Raw genomic sequence first — 21,247 nt, 5'->3', positions numbered from 1 at the left:
GGAGTTGATGATGGACAGGGAGGCCTGGCGTGCTATGGTCCATGGGACCGCAAAGAGTTGTACACGACTGAGAAACTGAACTGAACTGATTCCACAGCCATTAAAAAAGCTTTTTAGGTATTCTCTTTAACAACATTAGAAAGTGTTTTGTGTTAACTGATAAAAACAAGGGACATTTTTACATATCAAATAAAAAATTTAAATATATGTTAAACACTGAAAGGAAACAAGTGATAAAGTAGTAGAAAAATGGGTCTTCTTTTTCTGCCTCATAACTCTTACACTGTAGAAATTTTCTATAATGGATCTAGATCTATACTGACTTCATAATTTAAAAAGTGCTGGGAAAACCTATGTACCTAATTCTGGAAGTTAGGGAAAGAATGAAATGAATTCCTATAAAAAGATGAAGAAATTAATAAAAAGTAGATAGTAGTGAATCTGGAAACAAACCAAAACAAAAATTACAGAAAAAAAGAGACCAAGGATTTAGTTTTCTGGAAAGACAAGCCTATCTGGAAAGTCTGAATAACAGGAAAAAAGAGAAAACAAAAATATTCAACATTAGGAATACAGCTCAGGTGGTAAAGAATCTGCCTGCAATACAGGAGACCTGGGCTCGATCCCTGGGCTGGGAAGATCCCCCAGAGAAGGGAATGGCAACCCACTCCAGTGTTCTTGCCTGAGAATCCCATGAACAGAGGATCCTGACTGGCTACAGCCCATGGGGTCACAAAGAGTTGGACAAGACTGAGCAACTAACACTACTACTACTAAAGAGAAGATAGGAACTTCCCTGGGGGTCAGTACTTAAGACTCTGAGCTTCCACTACAGGGATCCCACTCAATCCCTGGTCAGGGAACTAATATCCCACACATATGTGCAGCACAGCCAAACATAAATAAATAGATAATAAATAAGATAAAGAAAAGATGGAGAAGATAGCAAGAGAATACTATATGTATTTTATATCAATTAATTTTCAAATTGAGATGAAATGGATGATTTTCTAGGAAAACAACATGACTAAACTGATTCAAAAGAGGTATAAAATCTAAAAGGTCAATGACCGTAGAAACATTTCTAAAAGTTCCCACAGATTCCCCGCTCTCATCGCTAACAAAATTCCAAAGGCAACACGCTGAGATGGATTTATAACTGAATTTTACCAAACCATCAAGGAACTGATACTTCATACACTAAATCTGTCCTGCCGCATAGAAAAAGGCAGAAAGTTTTATTTTATAAAAGTAGTGTAATTCAGCTATAAGATAAACAATGACACCAGAAAGGAAAAGAAAAACATTACTATAAACCAATCTGACTTATTAATACATATGGAAAACTTAGCAGTAAAACATTACCAGCTGAACTCCACTGTATATTAGAAGAATAACAAACTATGAACAAATAGAGTTTTTCCCAGGAATGCTCAGCATTAGAATACTTAGATTATCTTGATAGATGTATTTGATGATAAAGCTCAACAATCATTTCTGATATAAACTCACAGCAAACTAGAAAGAAAACTCTGCCTCCTTAACTTACAGAAGAATATTAGCAGAAACCAACATCACGTATCAAAACTAAAGGAAAAAACAAGAAGTTTCTCACTGAAATCAGTAACCAAATGAGGGTGCTAACTCTCATCACTGTTCCTCACCATTGCTGTGGAGTCCTAGTCAATCCTATAAAACAAGGAAAAGAAACTAATATAGATGTTGGTGAGCAACACTTATCAACCTAGAAAATTCAAAAGAATCAAACAAAAAACTGTCATAGCCAAGAAAGTTTAGAAAGATGACCAGATAGAAGATAAACATTCAAAACTCACTATCTTTCTTATATATTCATCCCAGTAAGAGTCAATTGGAAAATTTAGTATCTTTAAAAGAAAAAGAGGTTAAATATGTGAAAACTAACTAAATGAGGCATGTGGGAAACCTAAATAAATAAAATGCTACAAAGATGATCTAAATAATTTAAGAGATATACAATGCTTCTGAAACTAAGGATCAATATTATAAAGATGTTAATCTCTTCCAATTTATCTATAAATTCATTGCAATTTGAGTGAAAGCTATGAGTAATAATGCAGGAATGAACAAATAGAATGATGGAATAAAAACAGACTCCAAAAAGGGACTCAGGTATAAAGGAATTTAGAGTTTAATAAAGGTGGAAAAATGAGATTTGTATTAGTGAATGAATGACATTAAAATAAATGACTATTAAAAAATGTTACATTGTTAAATTTCATAAAACAAAAATAAATTCCACATTAATAAAGACCTAAACATAAAAATAAGAGTTCTATAAACCATAAAAGAAAAGATTAACATATTCAATAACATTAAATTTTTAAAAACCTTTACGTGGCTAAAGATAAATAAATGGAGAGAAATACTTGCATTATATTACAGAAAAACGGTTAACATCCATAAAAAAGGAAAAGGGTTTGGCAGAAGATGAGACGGTTGGATAGCATCACTGACTCAATGGACATGAATCTGAGCAAACTCCAGGACACAGTGGAGGACAAGAGGAGCCTGGTGGGCTGCAGTCCACGGGGTCTCAAAAAATCAGACGTGACTTAGCAACCGAACAATCCATAAAAAAAGTACTCCAAGTCAAGATACAAGAAACAGCCTAAAGGACATGAACAGAACAAACAAAATTCACAAATGAAATCAAATTAAAGACTAACCCTCAGTAATTAAAGAAATGCAAACAAAAAAGCTGTTTCACATTCTTTCTAGCATGGTAGTTCTATTTCTAGAGTTTTTTTCCTAAAGAAATAATCCCATGGACATGTAAAGGTATAAGAATGTTCATTTCAACAGCATCTCTAAAAGAAAAATATGTTGAAATTGATTAAATGAACTAAAGACAAGTCATATTAACAATGGGCTTCCCTGGTGGCTCAGACGGTGAAGAATCCGCCTGCAATGCGGGAGATTTGGGTTTGATCCCTGGGTTGGGAAGATCGCCTGGAGGAGGGCATGGCAACCCACTCCAGGATTCTTGCCTGGAGAATTCCCATGGACAGAGGAGTGTGGTGGGCTACAGCCCATGGGGTTGAAAAGAGTCAAGACATGAGTGGTTGACTAAGCATAGCACAGCACATAACAAAATTCTACATAAACATAAAATAGAATAAATAGAAAGAGAACCACAATTATTGCTCTATTGAGTTAAAAAAAGAAACTTGCTATAGACAGGTTGCAATGATCCAAGCTTTGCAAATATAAATAACTAAATAAGAGCAAAGACGACCAGTGCCTCTCTGTATTAGCACACGCCTATGAAAATTACAGGGAAAGATGCTCCATAGCACTCGACGAAGTCTGCTTAATTCTGGGAAGTGACTTGGGAGGGGAGTGGAGGCAGATTTCTTGCTTCCACCTTACAACAAAAGCATGTGTTCCTTTTATACTGAAAGAGATACTGAGAAAAGAAAGGAGGGAGGGAGGGAGACAAGAAGGAGAAAGAAGGCACTCAGGTGCAGTCTGTCGTTCCTGGTATCCAAGGGGGGTGGGTTCCAAGAGCCCCTGGAACCAGCCAGAGATTCTTTTTCTTTTTATTTTTTTTGAGTCAATGAACTCCCGCTTGAAGATCAAGGCAGGCTGGAAAACAAATTTTGTTTTTAACCGTAAACTTCAGTCAAAACTGAGCAATAACCCAGGGGGGAAAAAAAGGGAAAAAAGGAAGGAGAAATACAACAAAAAGACAAAAAAAAAAAAAAATAGAGATGCATGCTTGGCTGTTGGGGTTGTTTAGTTGGTTAATTTTTGGTTTGGGTGCCTTTCTTTTTTTTCTTAAAAAACAAAAATGCCTTCCTTGGATGCGAAACCCACAAGTCCGGAGGGTAGACTGTGTAGTGAAAGAAGAGAAGCCACAGCTTGAGAGGCGCCATTCGAGCCCTGCAAACTCACCATCAACGTCCGGGCTACGTTACAACCCAAGGTGCCGGCTCCAAGCAGCAGACACTTGGCAGACACCACCTTGTCTAAGTCCAGAGTGGGGACCAATCTCCAACACATCAGCTTGAGGTTGAGATCTACCGATGACTCAGCTAACCTAGAAAAGGAGAGAATCATTTATTTATGTAGCCAGTCACCCGCGTAGGCCCCCAATCTTGTCCTTTTTTAGAAAGAAAGTAGCTTGTGTGAGAAGATAAGAAACAAGTAACGGAGGCAATCAGGATCAAAGGAGAAGTAAGACGAGGCTGGAGGGTAAGCGAGGGGGACAGCGGTGACCACACAGAGTGGTGCACGCCTCACAGTCCTCAGCAGCTGCACCGTGACGGGCCCCCGTCTGATCCGGAGCTCCCAGGAGCCCAGGTGAAATGGGAAGCCTGACTGGTTACAGGGGTTATCATGTCCAGGGCTAAAACCACACCAGCCGCTTAAGAGGAAACCTTTTCCTAACACTGAACACAGAGAAATTTCTGTCCCCTCAGTAGAGGGAGTACTTACATCATCCCTTCAGCACAAAACTAGTTTCTGTGAAATGTTTCTCACCATGGCCTTCCCTGTAGGCTAATGGAACACAAGTGAAGGGGATCGAATAAAGGACAACAGGTGGAGTAGGTGCATAGGTCTGAGAGGGTGGGCTTGAAGCCAAAACAACATTTAGGATGTCCAGAAAAACAGACGCTGTCTGCCCTTCAGATATCCATCATTGATATTCAATCTCACAACCAAACTCAAATCAGGAGGCAGCCAAGAGCGAATGAACACACTTACTGACGTGCCCCTTCCCCTCTGCAAGCCCCCCAACTCCACGTGAACCGGGCGCGCGCCCGGCGGGAGCGGCTTCCAAGCTGTACCTTTTAGGGTCCATGCACTCGCTGAGGTTCACCATCCTCGGCCCCATGCCTCCCTTTTGGTTCTTCTCCCACCCGACTGCCTTGGGACAATCTGCAGACAGATAAAACAATGATTTCAGCGAAGGAAAAAAGGATAGAGAATGAGTCCAAGCAGCAAGATGGCTCACGCCTCGATGGGCTTTCAGTCCGCGTCTTTTTCAAGGAGGTGAGCAGGCCTGAATTTGCATCCACCGGCCTTGGCTGCCTCCTCGTGTCCCTGGGCCACGAGGAGTCTTGTTTAGAGACCCCCAGACCCAAGCATGGTCTTCCTGCACAGGGGCTTCTGAAAGAGCCCTGACTGCCCTGAGTTGCCTCAACTTCTGCAGCTACTGGAAGCTGCTCAAAAAGAAAAAGAAGACTATACTTGGAGTGGGTCTAAGCCTGTGGAGGGGTCTTCACCTGAGGAAGCCCCGCCAGCGTGCCTGCAGCACACCTTCCCATCCAGGTCAGCGTGCCCCTTCCGCTCCTCATCCTACGTCACCCTCTCGCCCTGCGACCCTGTCCACCACGGCACATCTACCTGTCTACAGACCTCAGTCCAGGGACTGCTCCTCTGCTAAGCTGTCCTCTTCCCTAAGACTCTCCTCTCCCCTGACTTTTCCCCTCTCTGCTGATCTCTTTTAACCTCTGCCGGGGGGGGGGGGGGGGGGGGGGTCCTCTGCAACTCCAATTCCAGCCGTTCTCAAAATGCCTCCCCCATGCAAAGCCCTGCGAGGATGAAGATCCTGTGGCCAATGGGCCTGGGAAATGCTTCGTACCCCACCTGCGTCTCCATCTGCCCGCCCCCGCCTGGAGAGTCCCTCCCATGTGGTGGAGATGAAGCTCGGAGAGACCTGCAGTAAAGGAGCCACTCCGTCCGATTTGGCTTTGAGCTTCCCAGTCTTGGCTGGCTCTCCGTAACTCCCTCACCTCGTAACACCGATTAAAGCCCCACGGGACACATTCAGGGAACTGCTGCTCTATTCCAATACTGCAAAATCCTCTCAAAAAAAAAAAAACCGCAAGTGCTCTGCGGAATACCTCAATGGAATCCTGGCTTCCTTGGTGGAAACCTGGCCTTGTAACTCCTGCACAAGGGGGCCCACCCACGCCTATCCTCCCCGCACCTGGGGACCTCAGTCACTTTCCCTTCCTCACTGAATCCCCCAAGTTCAGAAGACAGTCTCAACTCCTCCTCAGGGAGTTCACCCAGCCAGCTACCCTTCCAGCACCACCTCCAGTATCTGCTTTAACTAACAGTCTCTGAAGAGACAGGAGCTCCTTGATGTAAGGTTCGGAGGTATTTTAGGACAACTGGCAGGAATTTGTCACTAATTGTACACTGGCTTTCTTTGGAAATTCTCCTATTTTTATATTTCTATCAACACCCTGTTTTCCGTTCCTTGGACCTATTAGCTTTTAACCTTTGTTTCCCAAAATAATATTGCTCAATTTAATTATGGGGCCAAGGGGTATTAATTTCCTCTACACAATTTTTTATTTCTGGGCTAGGATGACCAGTGGAAAATCAAGTGGCTTCAAAAGCTACTTGGCTGGGGGCATCTTTCACAGCAGGAAGCCAGAAGACAAATGCCCCTTCCTATTCTAGCTCAGGTGCTACGGCCTGGTCCTTTTTTACATCACAAAAAAATTAGAGCTGAAATAATAGATTTGAGATCTTAAAGAGAAGAAGAACTCCAGAATTATTTTTCTGGGGGAAAAAAAAAGTTCAAACCTGTTACTGATTCACATTTTGTTTGATTTCCTTACTGTTCTTACACTAAATTAAAAAAATGCTTCTTTAACACATGGCACAGAAATTTGACAGGAACTTTAGAAACACAGTCTAGTACTATGATTAATAACTCCAATCTAAGCTTGCTCCTATTACAGCTAAGAAAGCATAAAACAAAAACAAAATGTCATCGCAAATTATAACCTCTCTGTACTCAAAATGTTACAGCCATTTTAATGAAATCAGATGTACTTTAAACTTATTGATGATTTTTTAAAAATACTATGTGCTGTGCTCAGTCGTGCCTGACTCTTTGCGACCCCATGGACTGTAGCCCACCAGGCTCTTATGTCCATAGGATTCTCGAGGTGAGAATACTGGAGTGAGTTGCCATGCCCTCCTCCAGGGGGTCTTCCCCACGCAGGGATCAAACCCAGGTCTCCTGCACTGCAGGTGGACTCTTTACCATCTGAGCCACCAGGGAAGCCCCCTGCTTCCATCTAATCTACATCCATAAGACATACCCCAAACTGATGAGGAAAAAAAATTTTTAGGGGTAAATAAGGCCCTGTTCTCCCCGAGCTGGACAAAGAGGAGAGTTGGCCAAAGTTGCACATCAAGGACAGGAACTAAAAGGAGGGGCCCCCACTCTGAGCCGTGTCCACTCCCCCCAGCCAGCTGCAGGAATACCCTGGGTCAGCAGAGGCCAGTGAGCCTGGCTGCACCCGGACAGCAGCAGAAGCTACAGGATGTTCAAAACTATATTTCTTACGACCCTGTCACTGCAACTATGGGATGTCTCAGAAATGTTAAAAGATACTACTGTACTAATACCTTCAGTTCACATTACAATACAGAGTTTTATTTATTATGAAGTTTTATTTACAGCTAAGCCGGAAAACATCAATCTGCATCAGGAATATTTGCCTTTCTTAAACTAAACCATCTACACTTGATACCAAGTGTAAAGACTTGGAGGCACTACTGTGCTACAGAAAACCGCTTTCTCAAGTGGAAGTGCATGGCATATCCTGGGTTTGCCAGCTTCACCAAGCATCCGTGATATCACGGGGATCAGAGAGTCATTCAGTGACTTTATCTTAAAGATGGAAAGAAAAGTGCCTCTCCCCAAATGTGGTACGCAGGAGAGGGTGCTAAATCAAATGCAAGCATCCAAAGACGACGCACTAGAAGCGACCCTGATGCTGGGAAGGACTGAGGGCAGGAGGAGAAGGGGGCAACAGAGGATGAGACGGTTGAATGGCAACACCGACTAGATGGACATGAGTTTGAGCAAGCTCTGGGTGTTGGCGAAGGACAGGGAAGCCTGGCGTCTTCAGTCCATGGGGTCACAGAGTCAGACACTACTGAGCGACTAAACAGCAACAAGAAAAGACAGTGGAAAGACAAAAGATACCTCAAGGCTCCAAACTCAAGAGTAAACAGCTTCTTCTTTTGCCTGACCAAGCAGAGATTTTAACACTCCTCATCCCCAAAACACACACCCACAGTAAGGCACATGACTCATGGACTGAAGAAAGCAGTGTGCCTTGGGACAATGCAGATGCTATAATACAGGAGCAAATTAAACCATCTAAGTATATAAAAGTACTCCGAAGAGTTTGCCATACAAAGAAAGCTGAAGGGGTCATCTTGGAAAGAGTTCTGGACTTTGGGTAAGATAGGAAATTACCATAAATTAGCATTTATGAAGCAACTACAGTATGCCCTCACAGCATCCATCATTTACACAGGAGTCAGAATCCTCCTAAGGGATGCTCCACGAGATGGCTATCACTTCCTTTACTTCCACTCAAATTTGAGTATGTTATTCTGTCTTTGTGATGTGTACCTCAAGATAGACATAGACATAAATGCAGGACCATCTATACATAAACACATCTCTCTCTCTCTATATATATATATGTATATAAAACATATCTGTGAGCCTGCATTTCCTAACTTATGAGGTGGGGATAAGATGAAGAACATTAAATGTGGAAGGAGAAATGGCACGTTTGCTGACTAGTTTATGGAGAATAAGATCACACACATATTTTGTAACAAATAAAAACGTAAGTGCATTAATACTTCATTCTTTCTGTAAGAAGGGTAAGGAATAAAGATTCTTTTGTTAACCAAAAACAAAAAATAGAGGGAAAAGAAAATCCTCAGGGCTGAAAAAACTGCCTTGAGGGAATTTCCCGGGGAGAATCTCTGCCTTTGTTTCCATCTGTACAGCAGATGGGAATCTCTGCCCTTTGTTCCAGGGACACAATCCCTATGACAAAGAGGCAGGAGCTGTGGTTCACCTCCACTGTTATTGTAAATGGAGGGAAGAAAAACGAGGCCTGATTGGTTTTTTGGGCTCCAAAATCATTGCAGACAGTGACTGCAGCCAGGAAATTAAAGGACGCTTGCTCCTTGGAAGAAAAGCTATGACCAACCTAGACAACATATTAAAGAGCAGAGACATTGCTTTGCCAAAAAAGGTCCATCTAGTCAAAGCTATGGCTTTTTCAGTAGTCATACATGGATGTGAGAGTTGAACCATAAAGAAAGCTGAGTGCCGAAGAACTGATGCTTTAACTGTGCTGTTGGAGAAGACTCTTGAGAGTCCCTTGGATTGCAAGGAGATCCAAGCAGTCCTTCCTAAAGGAAATCAGTCTTGAATATTCATTGGAAGGACTGATGCTGAAGCTGAAGCTCCAATGCTTTGGCCACCTGATACGAAGAGTTGACTCATCTGAAAAGACCCTGATGCTGGGAAAGATTGAAGGCAGGAGGAAAAGGGGATGACAGAGGATGAGATGGTTGGATGGCATCACTGACTCAAAGGACATGGGTTTGAACAAGCTCCGAGAGTTGGTGACGGAGAGGGAAGCCTGGCGTGCTGCAGTCCATGGGGTCACAAAGAGTTGGATACAACTAAGTGACTGAACTGAACTGAATTGATTGGGTTTCTGATAAATGGTAATTATGTGCATTCTCCAAGGTGATAAATTACCTGGGCTGAATGCCATCTCTGGAAGCTTCACTTCGAAGACGATGCTGTGGGCGACGTCTCTCACCCCCTGCAGGGTGCGGTCCCGGAAGCAGACCACTTCCACGGACTGGAAACTGCCACTCCTGGTGTTGGCCCCGGATGTTTGTGTTTCGGTTTTTTCAAGGAAGGAAAAGAGAGAGCTCACGTAAGAGCTTCGGCAAACCCAGCCGGAGAGGATTCAAGTCACTGTAAGTACACCCCCCTGACATCCTTGGGGGAAACGGCCTTCACCTTGAGATTCTGAGCACATCCACATACGCTCCCTTTGTCCAAGCGTCTAGAGGCCGGGTGTGGAAGGGGCTCTGATTTCTTTCTAGGTGAGTTTTATATAACGATTTCATATTGCACAGAAATAATTCTGACAAATGAATCTTGAATGCAGGGGGAAAGAAGCTCACAAGACATTAAAAAGAAACTCCAAGACAATCATGAGTTCCTCCGGTCCCCGTTCTCCCACAGGAGCTTACAGAGCGGGCCGTGGTGAGGAAGGCCAAGCCTACACAGACTCACCGCCAGGATAAGCACGTGTAACCCTCTCCTTCTGGGAAAGGTCTACGATCTGGCTATCTCCCAGTGGACATCGTTATCTAAGTAAAGCACACACAGACGTAAATACCCAAATCCTAAACCCACAGGAGCTTGTCTCATGCTTCCTCCCAGTCCTTAAACAGCCCTTTCAACAGTAACTCCTACTCTAACTTCTAAGTAGGAACTTAAGTTTTAACTTAAAAGGTCCAGCCTCTTTCACTCAACACTATGCTTTTTAAACTCATCCGTGTTGATAAGTGTACCAGTAATTCACTCAGGCTGACTACAACACCGCATTCCATGGCAGTGAATACACCCCACTGTATTATCCATTTCGTTGCTCAAGGAGATCTGGGTTATTTCCAGTGTTAGGTTATAAAGAACAACGCTGCTATCGGCATTCCCGTATAGGTGTCTTGCTTGCATCTGAGGGTGCATTTTTGTGCTTTATGCACCTGAGAGGGAAACTGCTGAGCTGGAGACAATTTCTAACTTTGGGAGATACTTCCAAACAGGTACCCAGCGATGTCTGAGGATTCCAATTTACCCATGTCATCAACAGCACTTGATATTGTCATCTTTTTAAACTCAGTCTGGTGAGTATCTCATTATCTGGTGAGTGTGTGGTAGTATCTTTCATAACAGCATCTTATTATCTTTATTAATGAGTACTGTCTTGCTATATTTTATTTCCTGGATGACTAACAATGTTGGGCATCTTTTCAAATGTGCACTACCCTCTGTTTTATTCAGTTTAGGGTTGGGAAAAAAGGAGGACGGTAGCAATAAGAAAATCCTTCCTGAACACAACTCAGCTGAAGTGGGGGCTAGAGAAGTTCAGGATGGGGATCCCATGGCTGTGGGTCCTGACCTACCCTACGCTGTCTTCAGTGCAATACGATTGGAATCTGAAGCTCCGTAACAGACCTGCTTAGAGGGTCACCACCAATGGAAACTGGGTCATGACAATGTACTGATTTGTTATCTGGTTTCTACATCAGCAATGAAAAAAAAATCCATTTGAGAAAATAGAAATATAGAGAGAGTCAGACACAAGGTCAAGAACATATAGTCAAAGACTGACAGAGACAGGCAGGCAGACGGACACATATACATACACACACACACATAAATACCATCTGTGGGCTGCCAGGACCAAAAAGTTCCTCAAAGGCCATCCGGGGTACTGCGCTAAGTTACAGGGATCGTATACGCCAATCGTTATCTGTGAACAGAAAAGACTTCGAGTGAGGCAGGGACCGTGTCCAATTCATAGCACAAACACTGCTAATCCCTCCCCTCTCCGATTAATCTGGTTGTGCAAAAGCATCAACTATTAGACACTTGGTGAAGGGCTGGAGGAAAGAGAAGAAAGCAAAAGGACCTCACACCTGACGACAGAATGTCCTGACGGCTTGGGGTGTCAAATTCTTCCCTTCACCCCCTGTGAGAAACTAGACGTTTAGAAGGAAGGCTGAAAGGAAGACAGGGAGGGAGGGTGGGAGGGTAGCCAATCGTCAGGGCTCACAGAGAGAAGATCCTGTCTCAAAGAGATGTGGTCTGTGCAAACTGCTAATTTTCATGTAATGAGAAAAGTCAAAGAGGGGCCACTACCACTGTAAGGAAGCGTACAGTCAGACCAAACTCAAAAGGTGAGCCTCCGATACTGCTCACCTGCACTTCCTCCCACTCCTCCCTCTTCCAGCTCCTCCAGTCCTGCTCTCCATCTGGAAACATTGCCTGAACTTCAAACGCCGTGTTTTTAAGGAAGACTGTCCCCAGTGGAGGTCATCACCCTGTCTTCTCTGCTTCCTGATCCCTCTGTACATCATACAGGACAGCTTTCACTTTTTCTGTCTCCTTCCTCTCAAAAGACAATGAGGCCTTAATTTCTAAATACCCTTCTCCAGTAAAAGGAATCGGGGGTCTTTGGACACATGGGTAATCCTAGGGCTAGAGCAGGGGAAAAAAAGGGCTTCCTCGATGGCTCAGTGGTACAGAATCCACCTGCAATGCAGGGGACAAAGGAGAAGCAAGTTCAATCCCTGCGTGGGGGAGGGATGGAGGAGGAAATGGCAACCCACTCCAGGGTTCTTGCCTGGGAAATCCCATGGACAGAGGAGCCTGGTTGGGCTACTGTCCATGGGGTCACAAAGAGTCGGACATGACTGAGTGACCAAGCAAGCACAGCAGGGAACACAGAAGACGAGCCTGGAGCAGAGCGTACACCAGAAAGTGCTGAATAAACAGAAGGCCAGGGGCATTCGAGGGGCACCAGAGACACCTGAAAAGAGCTCTCAGTGCCCAAGGCTGGAACAAGGTGAGCAATGGAATAAAGAATGTAGTATTGGATTATAACCCAACATATAAAATAAAACCTATGAGTCCATAATGACATAAACGAAGAGACGAATATTTGAAGGGGAAGGGACAAGTCTTCCTTACAGAAGGTTTCCAAGCAATATATGTAGATACAGACCCCCCAGGGACAGAGCTTAATCCTTCTCCACCCTCAGTGTGGGCTCGACTTGGTGACTCTTTCCCAGAGAAAAAATAGTAGGGATAATTTTGCAATATTAGAAAAACAAGGGAATTCCAGAAAAATATCTATTTCTGCTTCATTGACTATACAAAAGCCTTTGACTTTATGGATCACAACAAACTGGAAAATTCTTAAAGAGATAGGAATACCAGACTACCTACAGGTCTCCTGAGAAACCTGTATGCAGGTCAAGAGGCAATAGTTAGAACTGGACATGGAACAATGGACTGGTTTCAAATTGGGGAAGGAGTACGTCAAGGCTGTATATTGTCACCCTGCTTATTTAATTTATAAGCAGAGTACATACATCATGTGAAGTGCCCAGCTAAACGAATCACACGCTGGAATCAAGACTGCCAGGAGAAATATCAACAACCTCAGATATGCAGATGATACCACTCTAATGGCAGAAAGTGAAGAGGACCTAAAAAGAGCCTTTTGATGAAGGTGAAACAGGAGACTGAAAAAGCTGACTTAAAACTCAACATTCAAAAAACGAAGATCATGGCATTTGGTCCCATCACTTCATGGCAAGTAGATGGGGAAACAATGGAAACAGTGGCAGCTTTTATTTTCTTGGGCTCCAAAATCACTGCAGACGGTGACTGCAGCCATGGAATTAAAAGACGCTTGTTCCTTAGAAGAAAAGCTATGACAAACCTAGACAGTGTATTAAAAAGCTAAGACATCATTTTGCCAACTAAGATCTGTATAGCCAAAGTATGGTTTTTCCGGGAGTCATGTACAGATGTGAGAGTTGGACCATAAAGAAGGCTGAGCACTGAAAAATTGATGCTTTTGAACTGTGGCGCTGGAGAAGATTCTTGAGAGTTCATTGGACAACAAGGAGATCCAACCAGCCAATCCTAAAGGAAATCAGTCCTGAATATTCATTGGAAGGACTAATGCTGAAGCTCCAATACTTTGGCCACCTGATTCGAAGAGCCAACTCACTGCAAAAGACCCTGCCTGATGCTGGGAAAGATTGAGGGCAGGAGGAGAAGGGAGGAACGGAGGATGAGCTGGTTGGATGGCATCACTGACTCAATGGACATGAGTTTGAGCAAACTCCAGGAGATAGTGAAGGACAGGGGAGCCTGGCATGCTGCAGTCCATGGGGTCACAAAGAATCAGACATGCCTTAGTGACTGAACAATTTTGCAGTGGAGAAACCTGGCCAATTCTACCTTAAACAAGTGATCACGTTTAACACCACCAGGAATGTCATGTGAGTTTCAGGTAGCTAATACATGATGTGATGCCAAGAGCACTTCGCCTTTGGGGCACTCTTTCCAAAAATGATCCCAACTGATATAACCCCATATAATCATAAGTAAACATCAGGCAAACCCAAACCAAGAGGCATTTGACCAAAATAACTGAACCAATACTCTTCAAAATTGTGAAGGTCACTAAAAACAACAGAAGTCGGAGGAACAGTTAGAGACCAGAGGAGGAGACATGACAACAGAATGCGGTCTCCTGGATGGGATCCCGGCATGAAGGAGGATGCGAATGGAAACACTGGTGAAAGCTGAACCAACTCCAGGGTGGAGTTAACGGTTATGGACTAATGTTGGTTTCTCACTTCTGACAAATGTACTGTGATAACGTAAGGTGACAACACCAGAGAAAACTAAAATGGGTGAGGGTGGCCTCTGCACCATACTTCAGCTTTTCTGTAAATCTAAAATTATTCCAAGATAAAGGTCATTAGAAAAAAAGAAGAGAGCGAGCATCTACAGAGCAGGGAGTAGGTTCCAGGTCTCCATGATGAGTTCACAGATACACAGCATTTATCAAATGAAGGCAAATGAACAGTGAAAAGATAGGAAGAAGAGAGGGAGCAGGGGGAGGGGGAAAGGGTGGTGAAAGGGTGGGAAGGAAGGTGGCTGGCAGAAACCCATTAACTTATTAGCATCAATTGTATTCAATTTTCCACCCCTAGTACCAGGCTAGAGGATGTATGGATGTGAGAGATGGACCATAAAGAAGGCTGAACGCCAAAGAATTGATGCTTTTGAACTACAGTGTTGGAGGAGACTCTTGACAGTCCCTCGGACTGCAAGGATATCCACACAGTCCATCCTAAAGGAGATCAGTCCTGAATATTCATTACAAGGACTGATGCTGAAGCTGAATACTTTGGCTACCTGATGCGAAGAACTGACTCATTGGAAAAGACCCTGATGCTGGGAAAGATTGAGGGCAGGAGGAGAAAGGGATAACAGAGGATGAGATGGTTGGATGGCATCACCGACTCGATGGACATGACTTTGAGCAAGCTCTGGGAGATGATGATGGACAGGGAACCCTGGTGTGCTGCAGTCCATGGGGTCAAAAAACAGTCGGGCATGCCTGAGCAAATGAACAACTAGTACCTGGCTAGTTCCTCCCTGATGCCCCCACTCTTTCCTTTCTCAACACTACAGGTTCTCCACTCAGTGATGTTTTAACCCTGGGATTCTCCTGGGTGAGACGGTGAGGGCATGGTCTGAGAGACCGTTTCCTGTGACAAGCACAAGCACTCCAAGGAGGCCCCTGCCTCGCGCTCTCTCTGAACGGACACGCTACTTTCCGGGAGTTTTCCTGGTCCAGCTGGCCATCACCACCATGGGGGTAGGTTTTTGTTTTGTTACCCCATATAGACGGCGATAGACGGCATCTGTCAGGCTGACTACATTTAATAAGGCATCATCGCTTCAACTGCACACTTAAAAAAATTTACCAAAGGCATTAATCACTTTGTTGTCCAGCAAGAAAACGGGGAGGAGGGAGAAGCTGGCATTCAATGACTGTACCATTGGAAACAGCTTAGAGAAGAGAATGGCCTGATAGTGGGCGGGAAAAAAAAGTGCCGGCTATAGCCCCAGTGGGTATGGTTCTAATCCTGCCGCTAATTGATTCTAAGACCTTGGGGAAGGTCTTCCCTCGCCTGTAAAATGAAGTGGTAAAATCATTCCATCTCAAAGGAGTCCTTCTGGCTCCAGAATTATAAAGCGTTATAGGCCATTAAAGAGGGGAGAAAAAAAAAACTTATATAGGTTACAAAACAACACAGACTACATTAAGGTTCAATTTTACCTGGTGTCTAAAGGCTCTTTAATTTTTATTTGGGAAGAACTCAGACATATCAATCCAGAAAATACCATTCATACAGAGATGTTGCATTTCAATTTTCAAATACAACTCCATAAACCTGGGCTGTTATCAAATGTTCTGAGTTACTCTCATTTGATCTTCAGCAATTTCCTACACCTCTCTACGCCTTAAATTCTCATCTGTAGGGTCACACTCACCTGCACTTGGCACAGAGACCGAGAACAAGATAAGCACTCAACCAACGATAACTATAACCACAAAAATTCCACTGTAGTAAATTCATCGACCTCTTTGTTCAGTTCAGTCTATCACCGTTAGTTATCTACCTTCAGCTTCAAAGTTATCATTTCTCAGCTGGCAGAGAAAAAGGAGGGTAAGTTCTAGTTTAATCAAATATTCTCTGGGTCTAGGTTTCATCATCTGAAACTGTAGAGCTGAGACTAAATGATATTTAAATTATATAAATTAGAATGTGACATTAGATAGTACAAGTGGATGCTTAATTTCAAAAAATGAGCATATTTCTGACACTAAATACAAAGGCAATCAGGCAGGAAGGTAGTAAGAAAAAAAAATCCTTTTAGCTAAGACCAGGAAGAAGTTTCTTAGAGCAACCTGACCTAAAAATGAGCTATAGAGAAGGAATAAACCACTAAAGAGAAATTTACCACTTATTTATAAAGAGAGGTTAGCTCAAATCTGTTTTAAAGGAACTCCTCTACCCACAGGAGGCACGCCTAAGTACAAAAAGCAAGCGTCCAGAGAGGAAGATGACAGAATCCATTTGACGCCACGCTGAGCACAATGAAATAGTCCTCTGATGATTCAAAAGTGACCCCAAAATCTTTCAGTGCTTTAGGAATCAAACCTGCAAGCTTAATCACTGTAGGATTCAGTCCAAATGAGGCTGAGCAAGCCAGTTTAACTATTTTGGTAAACAGACTTTGTAAATGGCAGTCAGAAATAACCATTGGCTAGGAGATCTGGATTCTAGAACTGGCTTTGCCACAAATTCATTGTGTGAACTTGGGCAAATCACTTCCTTTTACAAGAGAAATCAGCAGAAAGAAAATGTAATTGCAAAAAAAAAATCTGTTTAGAAGGTTTATGAAATAAACGCTCCTTTCTCCTTGGCTGAGAGCATACAATTCATTGAAGTTGTTCAGTGATAATCTGGCTACCATCCACCCAGAAATTTGCCGAAAAAGTACAATGAGAGAAAAGAAAGAGGGCAAAATTGCCAACTTGAGCGTCTGGAGAAATTTCCACACTGATGCCATAAAACGGGTTTATCTGACAAATGGCTGTCTATTACCCACACACTCAATGTAACAGGAAATGCACAAAGGGGATCATGTGTTTTAAAAGTATAGGAAAAAAGTTCCGAGATCTCATGCGTGGCGATGTCACCGATGGAGGCCACGACGTGGAGACCGCTGAATGAAGAAACAGCCGCTAACTCACAGTAGACCAATTACTGCTCCTTTGCTAGTGCTCTCGTCCTAAGATTTCACAGCCCGAGAACTGAAGGCTCACGCTGCCAAAATGACAAAATGTTTCCCAAACATTCAATCTCGAATAGCTGTCCTGAAGAAAGAATGAGACTCAAGCAAGCAAGCTCTCCCTGACGATGGGCGGTGGGGCAGCGTCAGGGGCTGTACCAGCATGAACCCCAGAAGAGCTGGAGGGCAAAAGGAGCCTAGCCAAAGCCCATCCTCGGCCAGCCCGGTGCTTATACTGCTCAGTGCTGCTCAGGGGACACTGCTAGCTTGAGGGGGACCGGCAGTCTGCGGGCAGAGTCACCAGAAGCCGCGGTGCGGGAGCCGGCTCCCCAGGCGGGAGGCCACCGGGTACTGGCCCTTCCTGGCTCCGTAGCCCGTGACTCCACGCACTGGAAGCCCAAGAGTGGCGGGGGGCGGGGGGCACGCTGGGAGAGCTGAGGCCACGGAAGTAAGCAGACACCACGAAGGCACAGCACCCCACCCCGAGAGCCTGCCATCGGACATCGGCCAGCGCACGACTGAGGATAAACCTTAACAGGCCCAGCTTCTTAACCGAGAAATCCCACATCTAGAAATCTTTCCTAAGGAAGCAAGTAATTCAACGTACAAAGAGGAGGGCAGGGAGGGTGGGATTTCAGGCATAAAGAAGCTCCTAATAGTGAGGAATTACGAGAAACCTAAATGTCCGAAACTGGAGAAATTCACAATGATACGTATTTAATTAAAAAGGATGTTGATGCAGAGTTTAATATTATGCTAAAATAAAACAGAAGGTAGTATAATCTGAGTCATTAGAAACTGCACAGGAGATTAAACGATTTTCAGTAAATGGAGTGCTATGAGTATCCACTGTGGGCAGAATAAACCATTTTACAGAAGTTGGGGGCGGGTTTCTTCAAAGAATCATGAGTAGGTTTCACTCTGAAGAAACTGGGAAGAGAGGAGGCAGAAGGAGAGAAAGGAGACGGGAGCTCCAGGCATAAGCCTGCAGGGGGAGGGCAGTCAGCACCGCCGAGGGGAGCACCAGGGAGCCAGGGCCGGATCCACACAGGGCCCGGCCACGTGTGGTCCTCTGCATGGGGGACCTGAGGACAGGTCCGCACAGGGCCCGGCCACGTGGGGTTCTGCACGCCACACGGGGGACCTGGGTTCTTAACGCACAGGAGAGATAGCATTGCTCTGCCTCGTTTGGAGAGTGACATGATCAGATCTGCTTTTCAGGGACTTCCTGGGATGATATGGGGATGGACTAGGGGGAGGCCTGAGCAGGCACACAGAGCCCCCTGGGAAGCGACTGCGGGAAAGCAGATGAAAGGTCGCGAAGCTCAGGCCGGGAAGGTGGCAGAAGAATAGCAGAGGCGGCCGACAGAGAGAAGTTTAGGAGGTGAAACCCACGGATATGGTGCTGGTAGAGGACGGAGAGGTGTCCAGCTGGCTGCCCAGATTCCCAGCCCTCGTGACCGGATAGATGACTGTGTCGCTACAAGACAGTGATGCCCAGGAGGGGACCAGACTTGGGGTGAAGACCTTGAGTTCAACCCAGACATATTGAATTCGAGGTGCTGGGGAAGGCAGGCAGGGGGCTGGATAATGCAGGCCAGGGTCCAGAGGGAAGTTCAGGCTGGAGAAGGTGGTCAGTAGGGTTGTGGACACCAGGCTTCCTAAGAGAAAGCAGACTAAAAGGAGAGAAACCTAGAGGGATTCCAACAGTTCTCCAGCTTCTGTGTGAAGATACCACGGCAGGGCTGACAGAGGAGCAGTGGCTTCTCGAGGGTCAAGGTCCCTGGTAAGAGGAGGAGGCACGAAATAGAGTAAAACAGGAAGCTGGAGCACAAAGGCAGGAATTCATGTAGAAAAGAATGCCTATTTCTCAAAGGACAGGATAAAAAATTTCAAGGAAAGTTCATGACTCAAGGAACACGAAAGAGAAAGTGGAATTATGTGAAAGCAAGTGAGCAGGGTTCACACCATGCGGCAGGAACAGGCTTGAGTGAAGTGAGAGCTAGGTTTCACAGACATCACATCTCCAGAAAGAAAGAAATAGTCGCTCAGTCAGGTCCAACTCTTTGCGACCCCATGGACAGTCCCTGGAATTCTCCAGGCCTGAGTCCTGGAATGGGTAGGCTCTCCCTTCTCCAGGGGACCTTCCCAACCCAGGGATCAAACCCGGGTCTTCGGCACTGAATTCTTTACCAGCTGAGCCACCTGGGAACCCCTCATGTCTTCAGGGCTCTGCTCCAGTCCTGCTTTCCTGGGAAGTCTCCATGCTCACCAGCCTCGCGTTTGTCCACAAGGATCAGCAGCTGTCCCCTCTCTAAATTCACGCACACACCGTGTGCCCGTCAAGTGCCTGGCATCATGCTACATGTGGGGCCTGTGCTGTGGGGTGTAACACGGTCTCGGTGTGACAGCTGCTCATGGGCTGGTCAGGGATCCCAGTTGAGACGACCTGTGGCAAACCAGCGATGGCACGCGAGCCCAGTTGGTGCCCGGAGAGGGACCGCGACCAGCACCCAGAAGAGAGGTGTCAGCCAGTGCCAGGACCCGCCAGCGCTTCCAGGGTGTGAACTGGGAAGGCGGGGGTGAGGCACTGGCCAGCGGCAGGAGGAACACCGGCTGGGCGTGACCTAGGGCGGGAAGATGGGGAGAAGACGAGGGGGGCAGGGGCGCCTGGAGGGCACAGCTTGGGGAGCAGTCGAAGGTGAGGTGGGAGGGATGGGCAGGCACCAGGTCTGAGGAGGCCCTGAATGCTAAGCCCTTCTAACTCTGTCTTGAAGGCCACAGGGGCCACAGCGGGGTTTCAGGTAGCAGAGGGACACGATCTGATTGCTGCATGAGAAAATGCATCTGGCAGCACGGCGGGGTGGATGGGACCCAGGACCACCCAAGGGAGGTCGGCCGCGAGGCCACGAAACTCCTGAGGGCCCACCAGTCTGTGCAGCTTCTGGTAATCCTTCCTAGAGCAAGACTGGACACAGAGGCACAGATAAACCACCAAGTATCCGTGTCACTTCACTGGCCCCTCTCTTCCGTGACTTGAATTTCTAGCGAACTTTCCACAAGTCGATTGCTCCTACAAGGGCTCGGATTCCACAAGAACAGGTGCAATCATACTTCACAATTTCTGGCTCACAGGAGGTGCTCATGATATGCGCTGAGCCGTGCCACGCTTTCCTGAGATACGACCTTAACCCAGTGAAGGATGCCGTGTCCAGATTGGGTGCTGGTTGGCCTCTGGGTTAGGGGCCTCGCCAGCTCGCCCAGACCACTTCACAGGAGACGCCAGAGAGCTGTTCAGGCTTTAAAATCCGGCTGCTGCTGAGAAGGAAAGGAAGTGGACAGGCACTGCCCACCTGCTGCGTGCTGGGCACATTACCCACGTCATCTCATTTCTTCCTTGTCAGCAGTGTCAGGGTAGAGAGGAGCCTGGCAGACTATATAGTCCACGGGGTCTCAAAGAGCAAGACACCACTGAGCAAGGACGCACACACAGGTGGTGGCGTCACCACCATGGACAGTGAGACCTGGGCGATGCAAGGGTGTGCGCATTCCCCAAGGTCACAGACCTACAAGGTGGCAACACTGGAAGCCAGACCTACTTGATTCCAAATGGCAAGCAGGGTCCACCTCTCCCCCAGTGACATGAGAACGAACTGGAAGAAAGTGCATGGGCTGCGGAACCAGACAATTCAGCCGTTTGAGTCTCATTTTTGTCAGAGAAAATGCAGGACTTCCTTGGTGATCCAGTGATTAAGAGCCCACCTGCCAAGGCAGAGAACATGGGTTCGATCCCTGGTCTGGGAAGATCCCCCATGCCTCGGGGCAACTAAGCCCGTGTGCCATGACTATGGAGCCCATGGGCCCAAGAGCTGGTGCTCCAAAAACAAAAGAAGCCCAGCGTGAGGAGAAGCCTGCCCACCACAACTAGACAGCGGCCCCTGC

General features: G+C 45.7%; 1 protein-coding gene across 8 annotated transcripts in view; it reads right to left on the bottom strand.

Moving 5' to 3' along the window:
• ATG7 (autophagy related 7) overlaps positions 1-21,247 on the bottom strand; it is a 265,262-nt gene that overhangs the window by 204,572 nt on the left and 39,443 nt on the right. For all 8 annotated transcript variants that reach the window (XR_006337502.1, XR_006337501.1, XM_043885779.1 and 5 more), the window contains 4 exons: positions 11,296-11,384; positions 9,593-9,714; positions 4,833-4,923; positions 3,937-4,081 (listed from right to left, as the gene is read on the bottom strand). Coding sequence is in view for 6 of the 8 variants with exons in the window: in XM_043885779.1 (XP_043741714.1) it covers positions 3,937-4,081; positions 4,833-4,923; positions 9,593-9,714; positions 11,296-11,384 (447 nt within the window). In the remaining 2 variants the exon portion in view is untranslated. The remainder of the gene's footprint in view (positions 1-3,936; positions 4,082-4,832; positions 4,924-9,592; positions 9,715-11,295; positions 11,385-21,247) is intronic.

Source organism: Cervus elaphus, chromosome 24 (genome assembly GCF_910594005.1).
Source record: "Cervus elaphus chromosome 24, mCerEla1.1, whole genome shotgun sequence".
NCBI classification, from domain to species: Eukaryota; Metazoa; Chordata; class Mammalia; order Artiodactyla; family Cervidae; genus Cervus; species Cervus elaphus.
The sequence above is the reverse complement of the archived record's forward strand: the minus strand, read 5'-3'. Positions and strand labels throughout refer to the sequence as shown.